This window comes from Daldinia vernicosa (assembly GCF_022497035.1).
Source record: "Daldinia vernicosa strain CBS 139.73 unplaced genomic scaffold F5Y00scaffold_27, whole genome shotgun sequence".
Lineage (NCBI taxonomy): Eukaryota > Fungi > Ascomycota > Sordariomycetes > Xylariales > Hypoxylaceae > Daldinia > Daldinia vernicosa.
The window spans coordinates 417,430-440,399 of record NW_025953943.1 but is presented as its reverse complement, the minus strand read 5'-3'; the positions used below and the strand labels follow the sequence as shown (position 1 = coordinate 440,399).

Here is a 22,970-nt window from a genome sequence, read left to right as displayed (position 1 = left end):
GTTGCAGTGGTATATGTCTTGCTGACGCTAAGACACAGATGAAAATGATGAGAATCCCGTCGATGATGAGAGGCGGACGGGCTGCCTCTTGAAGAACTCCTTAATCCATGGGCGATAAATTACCCATCCTGACAGAGCAGACGCACTACTACATATCCCGACCCTCGGGTCTTCACCTGAGGGTGTCTTGCGGCGAACTGTTGGTACGCGATCTCCGCATCCCAACCCCAAACTTCCCCAGATTCACATTGCCGATGTCCAGAATTGACGTAGCCCCTTAGCTACCCCCGCATACCCCAAACGGCAGACGGTTAAGCGATGGACGGTACCATAGATTAGGGTAGCTTAAGAATCCTCCGGTTTCATCGGTAGGTCAGCTATGATCTTGTTAATATAAGTGGCCGGTTCCCCTTCGCTTACCGGAATCTACACTCCCATTAGTCACTCAACAGTTCTCTAGAAGAATCCCTAGCGGTTTTCATAGAGCGAAAATATATATTATACTATCCATTGCACAAAATGGGTTCTCTTCCTATGAACAAGCTCAAACGAGAGCCTTTGAAGAAGGGGTCGTCTATTGACCATCTCGAATATGTCGATAGCACCCCTATCATCGGCCGGGAATACCCCACCGCGAAGCTCAAGGACATACTGAAAGCCCCCAATGCCGAGGAACAGTTGCGAGACCTTGCGATCACCATCTGCGAGCGCGGTGTAGTCTTCTTCAGAGCCTCCCAGGACGATCTTTCTATCGAGGAGCAGAAGTACATCACGGAGTTGCTTGGCAAGTTAACGGGACGACCTCCCGAGAATGGGCTGCACGTGCACCCCCTGTACAATGACCCTAACAATTTCCCCATGGCAGACGGTACCACCGACAAGCAGATGTAGGTTGAAGGAAATTACCCCCGTCCATATGCCAGCGTTGAGAAAACTTCAGCTATGTCATCAACTCCGAGGCGGCCAAGAAGTTATATGCCACAATGAAGAACCGTCCCGGCTCAGCTAGCGAGCCTCGAGATCTAGGTCGGGAATGGCACAGCGACGGTACGTTTGACAAGCTCCCTCGCCCCCCTATTCCCAGTTTAGGACACCCTACTAACTCCAACCTCGTAGCTCTTTTCGAGAACTGCCCTTCAGACTTCTCCTTCCTGCGCATGCAAGACACCCCACCCTCCGGCGGCGACACCCTCTGGGTATCCGGCTACGAGCTCTACGACCGCCTATCCCCTCCCTACCAGAAATTCCTCGAGACGCTGACCGCGACGTGCGCGCAGCCCGTCTTCGAGTCGGCCTGCAAGGCCGGCGGGTACGACGTCACGTCGCCTCGCGGGTCGCCGCTCAACAAGGACTACGAGTTTTCGCCGTCGCACCCCGTGATCCGCACGCACCCCGTCACCGGGTGGAAGTCGCTGTTCGCGGGCGTCGGGCTGCACGTCAGTCGGATTAACGACGTGTACTCGTACGAGGACCAGATGATTCGCGATTATGTGTTGAGGCTTATTACGCGGAACCATGATTGCATCGCTCGGATGCATTGGACGAGGGGGGCTTGTGCGATTTGGAGCAATGCGTGCACTTTGCATGCTGCTACTGTGAGTACCTACCTCGCCATTTCTGCTCGGTGCTAATGTCTATTTTTATAACAGCCTGATACGCATCTCGTAGAGGGTATTAGGACAGGCGTACGGGCTTCGGGGACCGGCGAAGTGCCATATCTTGACCCGGCGAGCACTGGAAGGAGAGAGGCGCTAGGAATGCCACGATTTTGAGTCTCTCGTATGATAAGGGGAGTGGAAGATTATAGATGTCTTAGTTCGGTACCTGTTATATCCTGTCAAGTATTGTAGATATCATTCTCGAGACTCGAGTTAGTATTATAACATCCATGCTCCCCCGGGGGATAATTCCGGAATTTCACTTTGTAAATAGATTGTTATACGCCGCATTGCCCCTTCCTTACACAACAGTGTCATGCTATTGTCTGTTTCTATGTACAGGTATGCTCTTGAGTATAACGGCGCAGCATACGGCGGACTTCTCTGTTAATATTTTGTTATGCCGAGCTTTCATCATAAATTCGACTTGTATGTACGGAATACAAAACAGAAAATAAAATTACCTAGAACCAAGGTTTACTAAGAAGCACGTAGCCAATCAGACTTCGATTAGGACTTCGAACATACTCTTTGCGGAACAACTTAAGTTATTTCAGCCAATCATATTAAGAGCTGCTTAATAAAGTCTTGTCATACATGAGTATCAACTAATCGCAATTAGAGAGGATATATAAGTGCATGTCGATCGCGCATGTCTGCATAACAGCTCATATAAAAGTTCTCAATATCTAATACTTAACTAGGCATTCTATCAAAACAGCAACCAGAATATACCTCAACAAGTTTTCACTTGGAACCTGGGAGTTATAGTAGAGAATATATATAAATGCTACGGCTTCCCTGGGTGAGTTGGACATATACGTATGCCTTCGCCCATCATCTTCACATAACAAACGGGGCTCGTTGGCTGCAAGCACCCGTATCCCAAGCCTATCACATATCTATTTGCGGCGGTTCAAAATGCGGGAGATATAAATAAATCCCGGGTAGGTATCTCAAAGCCACAGCATCAACGACTCATGAAAAATTTGACGCGTTCATCTTTTGACGCGATCATAGGTGGCGCAATACGAATACCTAGTCACTCCACGAAACATTAAACATTAAAATACGGAAACAGATCTCATTATATGGGCTTTATTTAGATACTCGAAAGGGGCTATTATGCATTATAACTACCGAAATGCGGATATTGGGTACCAGTCTATGTGGGACCGTGGGTCGGATTCGTCAACCCATCCACATCCCGTTTCAAGCATTTCAGCTCTAGAAGACCGTCACGGTGCTCGAATCGTCGAATCGTCCGAGCTATTTGAAAATCCTGCTTTCCTCATTGGCAGATGATATGACTAGGATTCCCCTATTCCCTGCGTACGCAACTCTCTTGAACAAGGCTCAGCTTTTTCTCATATCTCAAAATATTCACCTCTACGTAGGGGACGCGTAATGGCATCTTTAAAGGCTAAGTCTAGAGCATACTATAGCGGTCAACGGTGACAATTATAATGGAAAAAGTTAGAAATTGTTGAGAGTCTTTGGTATGCCAAGTCACCGAAGACGATGCTGCACTAGGATTCACGAAAAGCATTACGAATAGAGATGTCCTCAGTCGTCGTCGGGTGGACCTAGAAGAGAACCACACATCCGGATAGAGCCTCTACTGTCAAGATTAAAAGACCATCATGTCGCTGTCTCTGTTGCCTTTTTTTTTTTCTACCCATCACCAATCCCTAGGCAACTTATCCTCCAGGTATCCAGTCGTTCGGTAACAGTCAGTCATTTTTGAAGAACCCCCTATTAGCTCATCATCATTATCATCATGGTCGCTTTCTCCAAACTAGCCCTCACGGCTCTTGTCAGCTATGCTGCCGCTCATCCCGGCGAGAAGCACGACGCGCACAAGATGAAGCGTGAGATTGTAGCCCGTGACAATGCGGCCCAACTCGGCGCTCGATCGCTGGCTTCATGCTCAAACTCGGCTTCCGCACAAGCGCTCAAGGCGCGTTCGATCCAGCGACGTGCCGAGACCGTTAGTAAAATCCGACAGAAGCGCGGCATCCAGACCAGTGAGTACCGAACATCAAACTAGAAGGTGTGTTAAACTAATGAGGGCCTTCACAGCCGCGAGAAAGAACAAGCGAGCCCTCGAGGATCTCCAGGCCTGGGAGAAGGTCAACCACAACATGACGGGAACCTACGACTACGACATGTTCACCTCGCTCGAGGATGTATTCAGCGGAAACACTAGCTGCATCTTGGCCCCTGAAATCACCGACGGGCCGTACTATGTTGTCGGCGAGAAGATGCGATCCAACGTCAAGGAGGACAAGTATTGTGACGGTATCGACCTGTTCCTTGAAGTCCAGTACATCGACGTCAACACCTGTGAACCCATGCCTGCCGTCGCAGTGGATATCTGGAACTGCAATGCCACCGGTGTCTACAGCGGTATCTCAACTAGCGGAAACTACGCCGAGGGCGGATACAACTCTACTTATCTCCGAGGAATCCAGTTGACAGACTCCGATGGTGTCGCCAGCTTCGAGACAATCTTCCCTGGTCACTATAGCGGGCGTGCTGTCCACACGCACTTGTTGTCGCATACCAATGCTACGGTCAACCCCAACGGTACTATCTCCGTGTGGTAAGTTGTGACAAACAAAGCCGTCTATCCCCGAATTCATTGCTAACCTCTAAAAATAGGAATGCGCCAGTTAGTCACATCGGACAGCTATTCTGGCCCGAGGAGCTACGCGTCGAAGTCGAGGCGACATACCCGTACAACACCAACACGGTGGAAGTGACCACCAACGACGAAGACATGTGGTCCATCCTCCAGGCCGACGAGTCCTTTGACCCCTTCCCGCAGTTCGTTTACCTCGGCGACTCCATCGAGGACGGCCTATTCGCCTGGATCCAGATCGGCATCAACGGCTCTGCTGACTACACCGAGGACGACTACTACGGAATTGGTAAGTTTTAATCCACGCCTAAGAGACGGGATGATGAGCATGTGAGAGCTAATTTACAAATTGCAGCTGCATACCTCGATGCCGAGGGCGGCCACTCGACCGGCTACACCGTCGGCGGCGGCGGTGAGGGCGGTAATGGAACTGGCCCTGGTGGGAATGGGACTGCGCCTGGCGATTTCCCGAGTGGCGCTCTGAGCGGCGCTCCTCCTTCTGAGACTAGCGCTTAAGCGGATTCGGATGTACCAGGTCTCTCGCTTTCAGTTGACATAGTTGTTATAGATCCCTAGGTAGTTAGGTAGTTGGTTAGATTATGGAATTTGCTATACCCCTAAACATGTATGCATGAGCCCGTGAAACCGGCAAGAACTTAAATACAGTAACCGGGCTTGGGATTTATTTCATTCATAAATCATAGACCGAAGTCGGGTTGTTAGTTGATAAATTACCTCTGAGTATGACTGCGTTTGATGGGAGGTCGAGGTTGATGACTCATAAAATTCCAGCAGACCAGATCGTCTTTATGACCTCAACTATATTATTCCTGATAATCAGCGCAATCGATATAGTGTAAGCAGAAAGGGATCATGCTAAAGCTATCCAGAAGTTAATACCAGCTTAGATCGCCTTGTGTACTTATATTCAGTCGATAACTAAAGATAATCTAATATAATCATCTGTCAACTCATTCTTATCATTATCATACTAGCTAGGTCTAAAAGAAAGATATCCAACGCACTTAATAATGTATAGAATATAAAAATATACGGGTCAAAAGGGAATCAGGCAAAAGTGTTTGCCCGGGTAGGGATTGAACCTACGATCTCTCGGACTTCGACATCTTATCTAGGACTATTACCTAAAAGTGTGCTGTGACCGAGCGTGTTCCCTCTTCACCACCAGGCGTTATAATTCGTATTGGCTTCCATGTTATTTGAAATATATATGATATGACTTTTAATGTGGCTTAGCTTGCCTTCTAACATCCCCGATATAACCGTACATCAACGCCGATTACATAGTTCCTGTCAGGGTATAGTGGGTCAGGGGTGTAGATATCTCAATCTAGATATACTTGTTAATGATATACCGATTCTTTGGGGCGGGCTATTAAACATGCCTAGAGTCATTCTTGCTGTAGCCTTGTAAATTTAGAGGATAGGCCAGACAAACGGTGTTATACTATAGTATAACTATAACTACTGCGGTTATGTTAATTATATCTGTTTAATTTACCCATAACTAGAAACAATCTCGATGACGCTGTCTAAGTGATATTATTATTCAATTCGCTATAATCATATGAGATCAACTTGGAGTTTCCATGTCGGACCATGACAGTGTGTCCCAATAATTTATGTTCTACGTTAATTCAATCTTAACCTTAGAAGGCCTTATAGGGCCGGTAATATTCACAAGTCTTCATTGCCGCTTTCTTATATATTTATAGCCAACGGGTATCGTATATATTCCTGAGCACTTACTCAGCCCTTGATTTATATTCAGCTTATAATGCTTACTTGATACGGTCCTCTACTCGCTCTATACCCTTCATCATAGGAATATTTAGTAAGGATAACGCACGAAAGGATGTTCCGCCGAACTTCTCGTATAACAATTCATAGGGTAAGAAGTCATCACACGACAATCAGTCCAAGCCGAGGTTCTCATTTTGTCAACCCAACCCAATGCCAATCTCTGATAACCTAAAAACGGGCCAAGGTTAGATTAAAACGCAGGCCAGGTAACTATCCAGCAAGATGAGCAGCTTGCAGGTTTCAAAAATTACAAGTCGTAAAATGGCATCCCATGATCAATATCCTACCATCTCAATGTCGGCTGATATCAGGCTAGCTGATGTTCTTCAATATTGAGGCTAACGTCTTTTAAGGGTCGATGGCCCTCCACAACTTATGTCAACCCTCCTTATTTCCCTTCAGGTATAATTGCCACTTTCGAAAGTCGCTCACGCGCCCCAGTAAACTTTAGTCTTTAGACCGAAGGTTTGCCTCGACTGGAGGGTTCACCTCTGCTGCTCTGCTGCTCTGCGTAAATTTTGAGTTGGTGGCCGAGGGTGCCGCGGAAAAACTGAAGCCTGTCAAACCTCAAAGAATGATGAAGTCGCATTGCGATAGATAAGAATGAGACGCTCCATCAAGAACAAATGGGGGGTGTTCACTCCCTTTTCTTCTCTTCAGGTTGCTTACTATCTAGGAAAAAACAAAACCTGCCCGACGGGATGTAAAAGAGGGAAAAGAGGGAATAGGTACCTCGGTACTTTTGACTAGAAAAGCTGAAAAGTTACAAAAGTACTCTGGGGGTGTCACGGGGGAAAGCACTTCCCCACAATTGACGTGCAGTCGGGGGTTGCATCCAGGCACTGTCCCACCATTAAGTAGGAAGAAGATGCAATAGAAAGTTCGGAAAGCTCGACACACTGGACACAGAAGATGCAGGCCGCTGGGTTAGGCAAAAACTAGGTAATGGTCAATTTAGAAATCATGTGAGCTGTACCCCATGATCAGCTGGCCAGCCGTCTATCAATGCCACCTCCCTAATATAATGCTGCATTTCGCGAGACGCTGCTAGGGCCGTACAGTAAATGACGCCCGTGAATCTTTGTCGCTTATCGCCAAATATAGACTTACACGTGTGTGGGAGGCTCTTTCGGTTGTTGAGGGGTAAAGTGGGGGAGTTTCGGTAAAGATCGTCAGGTCATGGTCACATATAGGTGACGTAGTTACTAGCGAGGAACATCTCGGTCCGGAGGTATATTTCTATGAAGAATAATAGGTAATCAGTAATTAAATGGTCAATATGCTACTTACATAATGTATATACATTAGGTAAGTCACGTCCAATATCAAACGTGGAAGTGCCCCCCGGTGGTACTGCATCGTACTATTGGGATAAAAAGGTCGTGGTTTGCGTTTTCCCAATGCAATAATGATTGAATGCGCGTCATCACTTTGTCCTTTACATAATATATGTCAAGGCAAGTATTAATATACCTATAGACAAGGTCTATCAACGCCTTGTACGTAAAACAAAGGCCCGATGCCCAATATATTAATGCACTCCGAATGTTGCTTGTAGTATAGGTAGGTATTCCGTATCGAACATTCGATCCATTTTCCCACCGTAAGGAAACGTCTTTACCAGGAACCGGAACCGAGCTAAGGTACACCCGTGGTAGCTTACCTATAGGTAAGGGTAGGTAAGGGACAGCGAAGGAGCCTGCAGCGTTCTTGTCGCACAACAGGATACGGTATGTAGGGACTAGTCATTATGTAAGTTACATAGCAAGAACTACCTACCTAACATAGGCAGGTAAGTACCCAAACCAGGTACCTAAGGTAAGAACTAGGAATAGTAGTGCGATGCGGTTGTACATAAGGTGCCTGATTCGGTAAAGCGTGCCATCGGCGGTGCGGGTGTACCATACGATATGCACTGGCCACTTCAAAGCTTTCTCATTGCGGGGCCGGGACAGCCGTGGCTTTTCCTTGTCGTCCCTGTTCTGGCCCGTGATTTGTTATTCTCCTTCAACATCCCACGCTCATAGTTGATGGCCTAGTTTAACTTGCAGCAATTTATGACAAAACAAATTCCGACTCCTCAGTTCTCAACTATCCAAGTTCCGGGACACTCACTTGCTTGCCGCCTCTGTGCCTAAGACCCTTCTTGGCAACCCGGATTACCGTATCATCCTACCGTAAGAAGACGTGGCTGCGTGGATAGATACGAGCCCCATCCGCCTTTTCACATACAACACACAACACATTACATATCGTGGTAGTCAAATAGTATATCCCAGCATGGCCACCATGGATGCAGCTTGCTCGAACGTCTTTAGGGCTGACGTACCTGGGAACTTCATCGCTAGTCCAACCACATCTAGACTGGGCTGACTGGGACCAACCCCTTAGTCCCCGACTGACATCACCATTATTACCCTTGTTCCCTTGCTCCCCTTACTAGCGGCAGAGAGTGTGGCCTCGCAGCTAGGTTTGTCCGGCTTCACATCTCACAATATGCTTTTTGTACTAGGTCTAAGTAGGTACATATTCCTGTATTGTAACTCTCATGTTACGCCATTCAGACTTTAACAACCGTCCCAATTGAATTTTATATATATTACCTACGATATCCTCACCCCTGCAGAAACGTGTAAACTGCCCTCTAAGCTTAGCAACCACCATCTCTTGCGTAATAAGGAAATTTTATCATCGTTAGCAGCAGCTATGCCATCCGTTGTCGAGTCACCGTATGAGCCTCAGCTACCTAACCCGGAGTACAAGTTAGAAAAGGGCGCCAGTCTAACCGCGGGACGACGTTCAAATGCTGATATTACCGACATACGGCAAACCGCCGTCGAAATTAACCTGAAAGAGGAAATCCATAAGTTACTGCGCCCTCAGGAGGGGCCCCGGAAATTGCCGACCTTACTACTGTATGACGAGAAAGGTCTACAGCTGTTTGAAGAGGTTAGACGAACACAGTTACACTTAGCACCTGGCGCTGACAGGAACTTCAGATCACATATTTAGAAGAGTACTACTTAACAAATCATGAGATCCAAGTCTTGCGGCGTTCGGCTACCGCCATTGCTAAATCAATTCCGTCCGGATCTCTAGTGCTCGAGTTAGGCAGCGGGTGAGTTATGGGACCATATTCGTAACTCGGTGGCAATATTTATTAACCTTCTTGGCTAGCAACCTGAGGAAGGTGGCTCTTTTGCTTCAAGCTCTTGACGACGCCGGCAAGAAGATCGACTATTATGCTCTTGATTTGTCAGAAGATGAGTTGTCAAGAACTCTGGCTCAAGTCCCAAATTTCCGTCACGTCCGGTGTCACGGACTATTAGGAACATACGATGACGGCCGTGAATGGTTAAGGAGGCCGCAGATCGCTTCCAAGCGAAAATGCGTTTTATCTCTCGGATCTAGCATTGGTACGAACTCGAGCATATTCCGTATACATATAGACGCCAAATCAGATCCCTTGCAATTGACCAGCCTAATTAGGTAACTTCCACCGGGACGAAGCAGCCTCGTTCCTGAGAGGTTTCGCCGATGTTCTCCAGCCAGCGGATAGCTTTCTGATTGGGTTGGACTCCTGCACAGATCCTCCCAAGGTCTAGTAAGTCATGGAACGTCCCATACCATGCTCACTTGAAGACTTATCAGGCTTCTGACGCCCAACAAATAGTCACGCATACAACGGTTAGTATTATTGAAAATCCACATTGAGCTATACTGAACCCTATATGCTGCTCTCAAGACAGACACGGCGTCACGCATAGGTCAGTGAAGAATGACGCAATGCATACATCCTTCCGCTTTCTCCTTGTGCTGACTGGCCAAGGTTCCTCCTGAATGGGCTCTCTCATGCAAATGAAGTTCTTGGACATAAGACATTTGACCTAGATGACTGGCAGGTCATTGGTGAATATGTCTATGACATCGAAGGAGGACGCCACCGAGCATTCTACTCGCCACCACGAGACACGGTGGTCTTGGGAGAGACGATCAAGGCCCAGGAACGTATTCAAGTCGAGCAGAGTCTGAAGTACTCAGAAGAGGGCTGCAGAAATTTATGGCGGTCTGCGGGTATGATCGAAGCTGATCGCTGGATGACCGAAGACGAAGACTACGGTGAGTGGACCACGAATTCTTTGTCCAACCCCAGGAATATGGGGTTTGTCCTACTTCTATCGCATCCCATCGTACGAATAAACAGGGTCCTCTCCACGTTTTAAGATGCCATGCAGGTCTCAGTCCACGTGAGGCCGGTCAGGAGACCTTGCCATCTTTAAGGCATGCCTGCGATATCCTTGCGTACATCGATCATGGCTTTTAAATGCGGGGCGGCCCTAACCCTCGTGGGTTTTCGAGTGGACGTCAAACCAGGTTAACTGACAATTTGCTAGGTCTTCATCTTCTAACCAAGCCAAACATGACCTTTAGCCCTAACCCTTTGGAATATGCCCGCTCTCATATCCCATCCTTGGGGGACTTCGAGGGTCTATGGAATACATGGGATATTGTGACTAGACGCATGTTACCTAATGAGGAACTGTTAGACAAACCCATCAAGCTTCGGAATGCATGCATTTTCTACCTTGGTCATACCCCAACGTTCCTTGATATCCAATTGACCAAGGCCACAAAAAATCCTCTTACAGGGCCAGCTTTCTACTCCTCAATCTTCGAGCGAGGGATAGATCCAGACGTTGATAACCCGGAAATCTGCCATCAACACTCGGAAATCCCAGACGAATGGCCACCTGTCGAGGACATCATAGAGTACCAGGGACGGGTACGAGATAGGCTAAGAAGTATCTATTCCGTTGGTCTGGAGAATATCCCTAGAAATGTCGGACGAGCTATATGGGTGGGTTTCGAGCATGAAATCATGCATTTGGAGACACTACTCTATATGATGCTACAGAGTGACAAGACTCTCCCGCCGCCTCATACAAAGCGGCCGAGCTTCGAAGCTCTAGCTCAAGATGCCTACACGGCGAGAGTCAGCAATGATTGGTTTGATATACCTGAGCAAGAGCTCACAATTGGACTCGACGACCCTGATCATGTGCAGAACTCAACCAATCACTTCGGATGGTTAGTGCTACGAGTATGACTGAATTCGAAAATTATACTAACCACTTCATAGGGATAATGAGAAGCCACCTAGGCGCATACGAGTACATAGCTTCCAAGCTAAGGGAAGGCCTATTACCAACGAGGAGGTGAGCTTCGTTGTTACCGAAGAAGAGATAGCTCTAACCCGTCGTAGTACGCGCTATACATGTACAATACCAAGACAACAAAACCCCCTGCCTCTTGGGCTAACGAAGGCCTAAGCCAGAATGGCTCTAATGACCATGAAGCCAAGGAAATAAACGGTCATAACAATGGCCACACCAACGGAGCCAATGGCCAGCGAGCTCTCCCTCAGTCATTCTTGGAGGGTAAGAGCGTGCGTACCGTTTACGGGCTGGTACCGCTTAAGTATGCGCTCGACTGGCCAGTACATGCATCTTATGATGAAATTTCGGGATGTGCTACATGGCTAGGAGGCCGGATCCCCACGTTCGAGGAGGCCCGGAGCATTTACTCCTACGTTGATACTATGAAGAGGAAAGAAGCAGAACGCCAGCTGGGTAGCACTGTCCCAGCAGTCAATGCGTAAGTTCTCCCCCTATGATATAGGGGCGGTGAATGCTGGCTAACTATGATGTGTCCAGCCACTTGGTCAATGACGGCGTCGAGGAAACTCCACCATCAAGCACTGCGCAGGCCGTCGGTGGCGGTTCTTCTAAAAATGACGACTTGTTCATCGACCTCAGCGATGCTAATGTGGGCTTCCGCCATTGGCATCCCGTGGCCGTGACCGCTCACGGCAACCGCCTAGCAGGCCAGGCTGAGATGGGAGGCGTATGGGAGTGGACCAGCTCCCCTCTCAGGCCGCACGAGGGCTTCCAGCCTTTGGCCCTCTATCCGGGGTACACCGGTATGATAAAAACCCCCCTCCTAAATCTCATAGTAGTAGTGTACTAATAGAAAATTGCAGCCGATTTCTTCGACGAGAAACATAATATCGTACTTGGTGGATCTTGGGCTACCCACCCTCGTATCGCGGGAAGGAAGACATTGTATGTTATATTCCCCTAAACTCTTTGTCTTTATCTCTCTATAAACCCGTTTTCGTATATATATATATATATATATATTATAACCTTCCTATAAATTTTGGATAAATACTAATAAGTCGTTTGCTTCAGTGTAAACTGGTACCAGCGCAACTACCTGTACGCCTGGGTCGGCGCGAGGCTCGTCCGCGACCTCTAGGGAAGAGGCTACCTAAGCTAGTGAGACCGTCTACCATAGTAGTCCAGGACACAAACGCAGTTCCAACAACTGGCAAAATCCAGCCAAAGTCCACTCACTCATACACTGGGACAGTCAGTGTACCTACCGCAGCGTCTAGAGCGGATTCAACATCCGATCAATAACCTGCAGTCAACTTAGGTAGGTAGGTAGTTATCCACCTAGCATAGTACAGTATCAATCTACGAGGAGTCCCTTTTACTCCGGGAACGCAATAGGAGAAGAAAGAAACGTCCTTTCATTGAGGAAGGAAAAGGTGGAGGTATGTGGGCGTTGCCAGTGTACCTATCTCCGAAAAGCAAAAGCCTCGCATTGGACCGGTGTATCTAAAATGGCAAAAGCTACTCACTCACTTGAATTTATGAGTTTCCTATTGCAGTCACGATCTTATACGGTGGTCTCATATACATGTCTAATCCTTTTTTTTTCTTTTTTTTCTCTTCCGTTTGCCTTTATGCTAGTCAGGACGTCCATGCTATTCATACAGCATGATAATCGTCCATCATAACATAACCAATGTGTACACTACTTACATAAGCCCATAATATGTGCCAATGGTATCTTCTCTATCATGAATTGCAATGGCCCATCATCTCCGCCCGGCCAAGGAGATCGATGCCATAATAGACCCTTACACAATGCGCCCGCCTATAAAGGCCATGGTTGTGAGGCTTATAATCAGTCTACAAGAAATGCCAGGACTCGGGCACTGAACTCCAAGTCCGTGTAAACAATAATTTCTTGTGACACTTAGCCAAAAGCTAACGGGACATGTTGGCAATAAATCCCGTATCTCGTCTCGTCATAGGATAGGATAGGATATGTACGCCTGTGATATGAAACTTACACAGTCCAAAACCTGGCTTGCAAAATACCTACTTTACCGCGACATTGGCTGAAACCTCAATACAACAGATCTATAACCTGCTTGGCCACAGCTGTTGGCGTGAGGACGCCGTAGTCTGAGAGGAATGACGTGATGAATTCCGGCGGCTGCATTGTCAGTATTAGCAAACGGATGATTAAAAACGTCAATGGTAGAATCCTTCTCAACGTACCGTATAATCCACGGGATCTGGATTTATTTGTGCATGTTTGTCGCCTGACTCGTGGTCTTTTGCGTGGAAATCTAGTATACCCTGGTCGAAGCCAAGGTCGAATTGGTCCAAGGGAAACGTCCTGCCGAACTTGTGCTGTTCGGCGGCGACGAAGAAGTCCTTGTTGCGAGCTTTGGCCAGCAAGGCAAGTTGGTACGTTCCCATTCTCGAGATAACCCCGCCGTTTGCGGTCACTGCTTCGGCACCGACTATGATCATATCAACCTTGCCCATCGTATAAGCAGCCGCGGACTCGGGTATCGTCGCAACTTGGACGCCTTTCGCCCTCAGGGCAGCTACCACTCTCAAGCTCTCGGTTCGTCGAGCCTCGTTGACCACATGTATAACCTTGAATCGCCTCCGAGCATCCCCCGTAATAGATTCCGCCGCTCTGCCCAACAACGTGCCCACGACTCTCGAGCCCCCATGGGTCAAAATGGTATACCCGTCGCGGATATACGCACGTCCAACAGTCGCAATCTGCTCGCGGGCCTGCTTCGCGCGCTGGGCAAACAAGCGACCGTTCTTCATCAGGTGCTGGCGCACAACCTCGAAGTTCTCGTGACTACTAGTCTCCTTGCCGTCCGGGCCGGGCTGCTTAAGCGACAGGACGAGGTACTGCTGGAAGAGGTCGGTGCCGTGGGTCAGGGCGACGGGGTTGCGCACGGCGTTGCGCAGCTTCGCCGACTGCGTCTTGATGAGATCCATAGTCTCAAAGACGGTTTTTGCCGACGACTGGCTGAGCGCTTCGATCAGCGCTTCGATTGCGGCTACGGGCATCGTGAGCTCCGGGTCGTCGGCGAGGAGCTTCTCGTAGGTGCTAACTATACTGGTGACGGTAAGGGGTCATTGTTAGACTCGTCGCCTTGGTGGAGGAGAGTGGGCGGGCTTGGAGAAAGACGTGGGGGAGCTGGAGCTTACTCGAAGGACTCCAGATCTGGATTGTTGCGAATAGGTATCTCTCGCTCATTTTGGCTGATGGTTGCCGCCATTGTTGCTATTGTTGCCATATTTGAGCGCACTACAATAGCGCGGAGTTTTGCGTCAAGCAATAAGTTTGAAGGAAAAGGAGATGGTGAAGATGGTTTGTCTCTAGTAGTGTAGTTGTTGAAGAATAGAAGTTTATAGCTGAGTAGGCGGTACCTTACCTTAGGTAGGTAAGGTTAGGTACGGTAGCTACGATTGTCGGCTTTTTTTCTTAAAGGTGTGAGTCAAATCGCGGGGCATATCACAGCTATCTTCCACCCTCCACGAAACTCTATCTGCAAGTGCGGCTAATTGCATGGTTATCGCCCCACATTTACCCTGATGGCAGGTACCTACATCTACATATTCAGGGGTCTCTCGAGTCTAGGCTGGTCCTACAAGATGCACTTTCTCTCTCTCCTCTCTTAATACCTTCAACCCGCATCTCTATAACTGCCTATAGCTAGAGAAAGTGCAGCTACAATTGCTCCTTCATATACCTATATATACTCAATATTGGCAAGTTACACCGATTATGAGTAAAGATGGAAGGAAAGTATACCTACCTAGGTATTCATGTGTTTCGCAGCTGAATACTTTACTTCTCAGTATCTTGATCCTTAAGTAAATCTTAAAAGGTCCCACGCTTTCTTATACGTCTTCATACACGGCTTTTCAACAGCTATTTTCTCGAGACATAGCATTCGCCCAGCGAGTCCATTGTATTAGTATTGCATTGTTGATTCATCAGCTACCTAATCTAGACCACATCGACACGGGCGTAATATCGTCATATCGTCATATAAGAACCTATTCGCCGTCACTATGGTCCGGATACAGATCATGTCAGACCTCCACTTGGAGCACGACGAGGGCTATGGACGTTTCAGCATCCCCCCAGAAGCCCCGTATCTAGCACTTCTCGGAGATATTGGCAACTGGAACTTCCACTGGAGACAATACGTTGAATTCATCGAGCGCCATCTCTACCGGTTCAAAGCCATCTTTTACGTACTTGGCCCTAAGGAGGCAAATGGCTCATCCTAGGAGGTGTCCTTACATGCGGTCGACCAGTTTTGCTATCAAGTACAGACACTAAAGGAAATTATGGGTTCGGCATTGGGGGAGTTCATTTTCCTTAACAACAGCAGATATGACATACCCGATGAAAAGGTTACCATCCTCGGCGCAACGCTGTTCACTGATCCACCTTACGGTCAACGACACCGCACCGATGCTTTTTATCGAACCGAGGTACAGATCGACTTTAGCGTTAAACAACATAGGCTCGCCCATTTCGATACCATGTCCTATTTATCGCGTCAAGTTGCAGCACTCGCACACGAAGATCCTCAACGCTCTATCATCATCCTCACACACCATTGTCCGACCATAGATACCCAAGCTATAGGGCCATCCTACCTGGTAGATCCTGAGGGCATAAAATACCAACACGCGTCCGACTTGACAAACCAGCATCTGTGGATCGACGCAGATGCCGTAAAGTTATGGGCCTTTGGCAGCACACACTATAACTGTGATTATATCGATGAGAAGACAGAAAGGCGAGTCTATAGCAATCAAAGAGGATATCCTGGGGAATGTGACGATTTCCGTATTCACGCGGTTGTTGATGTCAGCACATACGATGATAAATATGACGATGCCTCCGGACCATTCCCTGACCGTCCTCCGTCACCCGACCGTACTCCGTCACCCCAGATTAGTTCTCCCCATATTCAAAGCTGATTATCCGTGTGGCCTTAACCTTCAGCCTTGACATCCGCGTTCGGCCTAGCGACGCCCTTGTCTTACATAGCCTATTGAGAGCTAGCGATGTCTATATCAATATATAAACTAGTATAGCGTTAGCAATTGAGAACACCGAAACTGACTAGCGATGGGTAGATAGATAATTCGTCATTATGAAATCACTAAGAGAATACATACATATGTAAGCCGTTTTTAGACGGGAGTTAGACAGGCCTATACCTAGAATTCCGTTTAGGCATTGCGTTCTTGTGTTGAAAAAGGCGGCCGTTATAATGGTCGACACTTGTATAACGAAGAATTCCATTTGACTGCACAAAATAATGTCATTTTCGAACACCATGACAAAGGCCAGCAGGGATTGTAGCAATATGGCGATTATGGATAATCGGCATAAGAGTGTTGATAAATTATATTTCATTAGGTATATGCTCATTAACAGAAAGCTCTGGTTAGCCGCGACGAAGCAAAGCTCTTGCATTACATTGCAGACTTCAAGGCTTATTTTGTAGAATATGCAGTAAATATATAATGACTTTTCCGGCGTAGTTATGGCCGGATTTTATAGTTAGGCATGAGAACAAGTGATCTTCGACTTCAAGACCAGGGGGGGCAAAACAGGGTACTCGAAGAAGTCCTCTTTTGTGTCGCCAATCGTGTAGTTAGAACCAACTTCAAACAAGAACGATTCCTTAATGTCGGAAAGTAGGCGACATAAGGCTAATATGTCTCCTGTCGGATCCACCAGTCCTATATCCTCGTGGCCGTGTTCTTCTGCCGGTGAGTCGGCACCCAGGACTAAGTCGACTTCTTTCACTTTGGGAAAGCTCTGCATTAAGGCGTACTTGTTGTAAGTTTCCCATGGTCGTCTGATATCAGGCTTAACATAGTCGAGGGCAAGGTTAACGGTATCATCGATGCCGAAGACGAGCTCCGTAAAAGACCGTAAGGCGTCGTCATAGCCCATGAAGGGAGGTCGAGGAAGGTAGAGTATATCTATATCGGGGCAAAAATATATCCTTGGTTCGTGGGACTTTGTGCCGAAGGATCTCCTATAGATTCTTAAGGCCTCGAATCGTGACTCTCGGCAGACGTGAAGTGCGGCCGGCGGCGCCGTTGATGATGTACATAGGTCAGTCTGACTATCGTATAGAACCTCGACCACCCTTTGATGACAGGTATGCCGCCATATCTGGAGCCTCAACTCGGTAGGCAACAGAGATAAAAGAGTAAATGAGGCCTGATCCGACATCGCCCGTAAGCTTATAAGGTAGAGATGATGAGTTGAAGATGACAATGCCAATCGACACGACTACGGGATCAAAGCTACGTAGGATGAATCAGGTATATATGAAGAATGGAGGTTAAGCCGCATGGGAAAGGGTTTTGATTCAAATTAAAAATCCACACTGGCCCATGACCCAAGCACCCAAGCTAAAGGGAAAATACCAAAGTACGCTGAACAAGACGGGTTCCCTGTCGTATAGGTCCTGCGATGCAATTCTGCGGCCTGTGACACTGGATTGGGCACAGCTTTGTACACATACAACAAAAAAAACAAAGCGCCAAGGAAACAGATCGTCCGGGGACTTGAACGTAACGAATTGCCAAGCTGTTGATCGATAAATCTCCTATCAACCAGGTTTTACAGTAGGTAGCACACACTTATGTACACACATAGACAACAGACAGTAGGTAGTGTAGACCGACCGGAAGGCCAAGTGAGGCAGCTCACTTGCAGCTCACTTAAGCTCGGCCTTTCCGGGGTCAAGATGACGCAAGAAATATAAGTAATTATTGTATCTACCGAGACGCAGATGGAGACGCAGATGGAGATGGAGATGGGGAAGGCATCTCGTGAGAACGAGATATAGCCGGGGCGAATCTTTGCGAATTGCGGATTGCGGGTTGAAAATAGCGTGTAAATGAAGGAGGAATCTCGGAGCACAAGACGCACAGAACGTCGTCGACGCCTAAAAGATACTGTGATGACTACCACAAGTCTCAAGATCCAACAGATCCATAATAACCTAGTGGTAATGAGACAGGAGTAGGTAAGAAAAGAAAGGCTAGAACTGTCTTTTTTTACGCCCTAGCGTCTCATTCGACAGGAAAATATAGGAGGATACAGGAGGATACAGGAGGAAAATGCGGGTGGACTGGCCGAGTCCCCTTCCATAAATGTCTAACAATGTCAAGATCGTATGATTTTGGTGGCAGGTCGAGGAAGGAGGTGACAAAATTTTGCTTCTTACCTTAGCAGATTAGGCCCAGGTGCGATTCAAGAGGAGCCGCGTCGTTGGTAGTTTATGCCCGATCGTTCCCGAATTCGGAATTACTTACAGGGTCTGTCAGGCCACAGCCCACTATTTATTTTTTCTCCCGCGACTTGGGGGGGGGAATTTGCTGGGGGCCACGAGGCTTTGTGGGAAAGGGCTGAAGCAGGTTGAAAAGTGCTGGGGGATATTACTGGGGATATCCTTACTAAAGGAAGAAGAGAGCCTATTACCGGCATCAAAAATAAAGGATGTTGCCGCGGTACGATCTGACTTCTGCCCAATGGCTTCCACTTGTGATAAAGTTTTCCAGTAAGGGAAAGTCACATGTTTGTCATACTTGCTGTATCGAAGCTTTTACATGAAAACACTGCAAGGACATCCATACGTGTGTAGATTAAATACATGATGTAGGTGATACGTAGAAAGACAACTTCTTTCTACCTATTCCCAACTACCTAAATTATTACACCTACATTCGCGTATCTCTTGTCATATATACATACATTAGGTACGCTATACCGATTTACTTATTTTGAGCCACTAATACAAATATCGATGAAACGAATATACGGCCGCCGGGAAAAGCCTAGAAATGAATGTACCTAATGTAGTACAAAGAAATCGGCGAAATCGGTGAAATGCGATAGGTCAGCTATTATGTAGGTACAGGTCGAGACCGGAAGGGCATACCGACACACAGGCCACTTAATAAAATTAAAATTTCATCTGTCCAAGCAAGTCCCCAAGTCCCTATGACCTCTCATTAAGTGGACATGGATGAAAATGGAAAAATAATTTCCAGAATCCAAATTCCTTTGACCAAAGACTCGACTCGACCGCTTAATTAATTACTTCCGCATGCAGCCTCATGCAATTAACCCCACTTACTAATAAGTCAGGGACCGATAAACCTGGTTTCATTAGGTACTCATCCAATATCCAATGACGTAGCAATTCTATCAGTAAATCAGTGAATGCTTCGTCTACCAGGTAGTGTTGATGTTGAGCAGGATGACTAGCGTTATAGCCTCATCGTCTTCGGCGGCTCTCACATTCGATCTCGTCGCGAGGTGTTCCGTAAGTGAACATAAAATAAGATATCGGGTTAGAACTTAGTCTGACCACCACCCCAGACAACTCGAGCACGAGCCTCTATCTTAACTCTTCCTCATGGACCAGTCCAACTTCCAGTCTTCATGCCTGTGGCGACACAGGCATCGTTAAAAGGCTTAACTCCAGAACAGTTGGAAGAGACCAGTTGTCGTCTGTGTCTGAATAACACTTATCATCTAGGCCTAAAGCCTGGACAGGAGGTACTTACTGCAGTTGGAGGGGCACATAAACTGCAAGGATGGAACTACAACCTACTCACAGACAGCGGAGGGTATGCCACTGGGAAGTCTAGCTTACAGAAAAACTTAACCGCTAACATGTCATAAATAGATTCCAGATGGTTAGCTTACTCAAGCTGGCCAATATCACAGAAGAGGGTGTCAGATTCTTGAGTCCCCACGACGGCACGCCGATGCTTCTTACCCCTGAGCACTCCATATCTCTTCAGAATACCATCGGCAGCGATATCATGATGCAACTAGACGACGTATTAGTGACTACCTCACCAGACGCTGTACGGATGCGAGAAGCAATGGAGCGCAGCGTCAGATGGTTAGATCGGTGCATCGCCGCGCATAAAAACCCAACCACACAGAATCTATTCTGCATTATCCAAGGCGGATTAGACCTTGATATGCGAAGGGAGTGTTGTAAGGAGATGGTCGCTCGAGATACACCGGGTATCGCCATCGGTGGACTCAGCGGTGGCGAGGCAAAGGCGGACTACTGCAGGGTAGTAGTTACCTGTACCGCGCTCTTGCCTGAGCTGAAACCCCGGTATGTGATGGGAATTGGGTATCCTGAGGACCTGGTCGTCAGCGTCGCCTTGGGAGCCGACATGTTCGACTGCGTTTGGCCTACGCGCACAGCCAGATTCGGAAACGCAATCACAAAATACGGCGTCCTCAACCTCCGCAACGCCAAATACGCCAACGACTTCGGGCCTATAGAAGATGGCTGCGGGTGTAATTGCTGCCGCAAGGACGGGATGGGCATCACCCGGGCATTCGTGCACCACAACACGGCTAAAGAGACGGTAGCTGCGCACTTACTAACCATGCATAATGTCTGGTACCAGCTGGACCTGATGAAGCGGGTCAGGGAGGCAATTATTGCCGATAAGTATCCGGCTTTCCTGCGGCGGTTCTTCGCGAACTTATACCCGGATCAAGCTAATTACCCGAAATGGGCTGTAGACGCCCTACGGGGTGTAGGGGTAGATCTATATGAAGATATATGAAAAGCTACTTATTCTTGTTTGTGTGGCCCGTGAAGCCGTGATATCCCGACGCGGGAATGCTTAGGTACCGGGTTATTCCAACCGAGTTGGAAGTAATACTGATGAACTTTTCCCCTTGTTTTACCATTGTCTTATACCACAGAGCTATCTTTCTGGCTTTGTATAAACAAGATCTCAATGCCTATTCATAAACACCTGCGTTACCGAAGTAGAAACTGAAAGTCGTAAATTACTCGTACAATTTAAATATGAGTCTAGAAGTAGACTCATCTTTTCAGCCCTACCAATAACTAATAACTATAACTAGTTAGTAGTTACTAATACATATACTTTACTTATATTAAAAAACGAGAGCAATTCCTATAACCTTGTACTCCAATTATGGAACTTACAGCCTAACTATCCTTATTCATTGCTATGGTTTATAATTTCGTTTTAATCCTTCCTGATAAGAATATTTATTGAAAGTTCACTAGTTTTCGCGAAAGAGGTGATCTGAGAGAAAGCGACAACGTTCGCCTTCAACTCTCATACATTTGATTTCGTATATATTATATCTTTAAATATATCGGCAGTGGTTCCGATGTTGTTAGACCTCGATTATATAACAATAGACACCCTATAATATGTAGGTACCACACAATGGCAAGCGTGCGTTTCGAAACAGACGTGCCTTCTCGAGAGAAAAGCAACATATGAGCGAAGGTCCATGCGCCTAGCCCGTGCAACATTCGGGTTCGCGGGGAAGTGGATCGGTTAGCCCCACCTTTGATGATCTAGGTTTTGGGTTCCCCGAGCTTTCGTCTCACAGCAGGGTCAGACTTGCATATGTCAGTCCAACCTTCCTGCTGTGAGGTAATCTGCAATTGCTACCCTCGATCGACTTTTCCGGGCAGATCACACCTTTACATACATACTCGGCCCCCCGTCGTATGGTAGCAATTGGGCTCGTTGCATACTGGCATCACGTACCCTTCGCAAAAACTACAACCGAGCCGTGACGCTGATTGCTTAGCTACCTTATTATTGAACCTCAAATCGCTGGTGATAATCCCGGCCTTGTGGATAATCACCACCTCTAACCTAGAGAGGAGCAACACCAGCACCCAGTACTCCCATCAGACTTCCCAGTCTATCCCACCATGGCCACTCGAGCAATGTCAGACCTATCCCTCAACCCCCCCTCCACAGCCCCCAAAGGCAAATCCAAGGGCAAGAAAGCAGCACCAGTAGCCGACTCCTGGGAAGACGAAGACGTGCCCTCAGACACGGAACCCCAATTTCCCGCCCCCGCCCAGTCCCAGTCCCCCGTCTCCCCCTCCGTCGAGGGCTCGGGCTTCACCGCGCCCCCTCCGACACCCAGCTCGCCATCGTACAGCGCCGGCACGCCGCCGTGGCAGTCTATTCCCGGCGGGGGCGGGGGCGGCAGCAGCGAGAGCTCCGGGGCGGAAGGCAAGAGGCCCGAGAAGACGGACGCGGTGGCCCGGCGCATGATTGCCAGCGCGCTGGGCGTGCGGGCGCCGCGGCCGACGGAGGAGCAGCGCGCGTACGATCGTGCGGTTAGGGAGAAGGAGCGCAAGAGGAAGGAGGAGGAACGCGAGGCGGAGAAGAGGAGGCTGGAGGAGGCGGAGAGGGCGAAGGTGGCGATTTGGGAGGATTGAGGCTAGTTAGTTGTAAGGATTTGGTAGTTATAGGGTAGGTAGGAGAGAATATATGGATGGATGGATGGATGGATGGATTGGGTTGGTTTCGGTTCTGTTCGGTTAGGATAGGTAATCCTGACTGGATGTGGTTTCCGAAGAGCGTTTTTGTGCATATTCGTCAGTGTATATTGGATAGGAGATGATGCTTCGTGTGTGGTTCTCGTGGTCTCTGGTGTTTTCAGCACCTGCTCAAACTGGACCTTAGGTTTACCCGTGTAGAATATGGATTTCAAGAAAGTTGATTAATACAACGTCTCTAATATCTTATGTCTATCTAGAATGAGACTATATTGTATGTGTCGTGACTCTCGGTGCTAGT

At 47.8% G+C, this 22,970-nt stretch overlaps 8 protein-coding genes and 1 non-coding gene across 9 annotated transcripts; 6 read left to right on the top strand and 3 right to left on the bottom strand.

Annotated features, from left to right (window-relative positions):
- Positions 1-1,878, top strand: F5Y00DRAFT_239030 (taurine catabolism dioxygenase TauD, TfdA family protein). The gene is made up of 6 exons (XM_048008036.1): positions 1-203; positions 282-372; positions 442-887; positions 941-1,047; positions 1,117-1,595; positions 1,650-1,878. Exons 3-6 carry the CDS (start codon positions 520-522, stop codon positions 1,770-1,772), a joined length of 1,077 nt encoding a protein of 358 aa, XP_047864291.1. The 5' UTR covers positions 1-203; positions 282-372; positions 442-519; the 3' UTR covers positions 1,773-1,878.
- A 986-nt stretch (positions 1,879-2,864) lies between these two features.
- Positions 2,865-5,006, top strand: F5Y00DRAFT_239028 (aromatic compound dioxygenase). The gene is made up of 4 exons (XM_048008035.1): positions 2,865-3,685; positions 3,741-4,263; positions 4,323-4,591; positions 4,658-5,006. Exons 1-4 carry the CDS (start codon positions 3,439-3,441, stop codon positions 4,816-4,818), a joined length of 1,200 nt encoding a protein of 399 aa, XP_047864290.1. The 5' UTR covers positions 2,865-3,438; the 3' UTR covers positions 4,819-5,006.
- Positions 5,007-5,384: 378 nt separating this feature from the next.
- On the bottom strand, positions 5,385-5,494 carry F5Y00DRAFT_t99. Its single transcript has one exon. It is a non-coding gene; the product is annotated as a tRNA-Cys (tRNA).
- A 3,338-nt stretch (positions 5,495-8,832) lies between these two features.
- Positions 8,833-12,444, top strand: F5Y00DRAFT_262747 (C-type lectin protein; the record flags this gene model as incomplete). Its single annotated transcript, XM_048011433.1, has 13 exons — positions 8,833-9,075; positions 9,126-9,244; positions 9,304-9,542; positions 9,616-9,730; positions 9,800-9,813; positions 9,872-9,893; positions 9,956-10,245; positions 10,521-11,214; positions 11,267-11,342; positions 11,390-11,781; positions 11,841-12,106; positions 12,167-12,248; positions 12,378-12,444. 13 exons carry the CDS (start codon positions 8,833-8,835, stop codon positions 12,442-12,444), a joined length of 2,619 nt encoding a protein of 872 aa, XP_047864289.1.
- A 744-nt stretch (positions 12,445-13,188) lies between these two features.
- On the bottom strand, positions 13,189-14,835 carry F5Y00DRAFT_91695 (nagb/rpia/CoA transferase-like protein). Its single transcript, XM_048014333.1, has 3 exons — positions 14,502-14,835; positions 13,542-14,409; positions 13,189-13,476 (listed from the first exon to the last, which is right to left on the bottom strand). Exons 1-3 carry the CDS (start codon positions 14,588-14,590, stop codon positions 13,387-13,389), a joined length of 1,047 nt encoding a protein of 348 aa, XP_047864288.1. The 5' UTR covers positions 14,591-14,835; the 3' UTR covers positions 13,189-13,386.
- A 536-nt stretch (positions 14,836-15,371) lies between these two features.
- On the top strand, positions 15,372-16,295 carry F5Y00DRAFT_262745 (uncharacterized protein; the record flags this gene model as incomplete). Its single annotated transcript, XM_048011432.1, has 2 exons — positions 15,372-15,557; positions 15,621-16,295. 2 exons carry the CDS (start codon positions 15,372-15,374, stop codon positions 16,293-16,295), a joined length of 861 nt encoding a protein of 286 aa, XP_047864287.1.
- Positions 16,296-16,856: 561 nt separating this feature from the next.
- Positions 16,857-18,110, bottom strand: F5Y00DRAFT_91584 (uncharacterized protein). Its single transcript, XM_048014332.1, has one exon. The coding sequence runs from the start codon at positions 17,566-17,568 to the stop codon at positions 16,885-16,887; it is 684 nt and encodes a 227-aa protein (XP_047864286.1). The 5' UTR covers positions 17,569-18,110; the 3' UTR covers positions 16,857-16,884.
- Positions 18,111-18,744: 634 nt separating this feature from the next.
- Positions 18,745-21,302, top strand: F5Y00DRAFT_239004 (Queuine tRNA-ribosyltransferase). Its single transcript, XM_048008034.1, has 4 exons — positions 18,745-19,519; positions 19,606-19,672; positions 19,729-19,979; positions 20,039-21,302. The coding sequence occupies exons 1-4, from the start codon at positions 19,464-19,466 to the stop codon at positions 20,946-20,948; spliced, it is 1,284 nt and encodes a 427-aa protein (XP_047864285.1). The 5' UTR covers positions 18,745-19,463; the 3' UTR covers positions 20,949-21,302.
- Positions 21,303-21,885: 583 nt separating this feature from the next.
- On the top strand, positions 21,886-22,918 carry F5Y00DRAFT_91579 (uncharacterized protein). Its single transcript, XM_048014331.1, has one exon. The coding sequence runs from the start codon at positions 22,091-22,093 to the stop codon at positions 22,607-22,609; it is 519 nt and encodes a 172-aa protein (XP_047864284.1). The 5' UTR covers positions 21,886-22,090; the 3' UTR covers positions 22,610-22,918.
- The last annotated feature ends 52 nt before the right edge of the window (positions 22,919-22,970 follow it).

Excerpts from the sequence above, each read along its gene's own strand:
- F5Y00DRAFT_91579 (XM_048014331.1), top strand. The coding sequence starts at position 22,091 with ATGGCCACTCGAGCAATGTCAGACCTATCCCTCAACCCCCCCTCCACA.
- F5Y00DRAFT_91584 (XM_048014332.1), bottom strand. The coding sequence starts at position 17,568 with ATGTCGGATCAGGCCTCATTTACTCTTTTATCTCTGTTGCCTACCGAG.
- F5Y00DRAFT_239030 (XM_048008036.1), top strand. The coding sequence starts at position 520 with ATGGGTTCTCTTCCTATGAACAAGCTCAAACGAGAGCCTTTGAAGAAG. Across the intron at positions 1,048-1,116 it reads TCGGGAATGGCACAGCGACG|CTCTTTTCGAGAACTGCCCT; the intron begins GTACGTTTGACA and ends CCAACCTCGTAG. Across the intron at positions 1,596-1,649 it reads GCACTTTGCATGCTGCTACT|CCTGATACGCATCTCGTAGA; the intron begins GTGAGTACCTAC and ends TTTTTATAACAG.
- F5Y00DRAFT_239004 (XM_048008034.1), top strand. The coding sequence starts at position 19,464 with ATGCAATTAACCCCACTTACTAATAAGTCAGGGACCGATAAACCTGGT. Across the intron at positions 19,520-19,605 it reads GATAAACCTGGTTTCATTAG|GATGACTAGCGTTATAGCCT; the intron begins GTACTCATCCAA and ends GATGTTGAGCAG. Across the intron at positions 19,980-20,038 it reads CTACTCACAGACAGCGGAGG|ATTCCAGATGGTTAGCTTAC; the intron begins GTATGCCACTGG and ends TGTCATAAATAG.
- F5Y00DRAFT_91695 (XM_048014333.1), bottom strand. The coding sequence starts at position 14,590 with ATGGCAACAATAGCAACAATGGCGGCAACCATCAGCCAAAATGAGCGA. Across the intron at positions 14,410-14,501 it reads CCAGATCTGGAGTCCTTCGA|TATAGTTAGCACCTACGAGA; the intron begins GTAAGCTCCAGC and ends TACCGTCACCAG. Across the intron at positions 13,477-13,541 it reads CAGATCCCGTGGATTATACG|CCGCCGGAATTCATCACGTC; the intron begins GTACGTTGAGAA and ends CTGACAATGCAG.
- F5Y00DRAFT_239028 (XM_048008035.1), top strand. The coding sequence starts at position 3,439 with ATGGTCGCTTTCTCCAAACTAGCCCTCACGGCTCTTGTCAGCTATGCT. Across the intron at positions 3,686-3,740 it reads GAAGCGCGGCATCCAGACCA|CCGCGAGAAAGAACAAGCGA; the intron begins GTGAGTACCGAA and ends GGGCCTTCACAG. Across the intron at positions 4,264-4,322 it reads AACGGTACTATCTCCGTGTG|GAATGCGCCAGTTAGTCACA; the intron begins GTAAGTTGTGAC and ends CTCTAAAAATAG.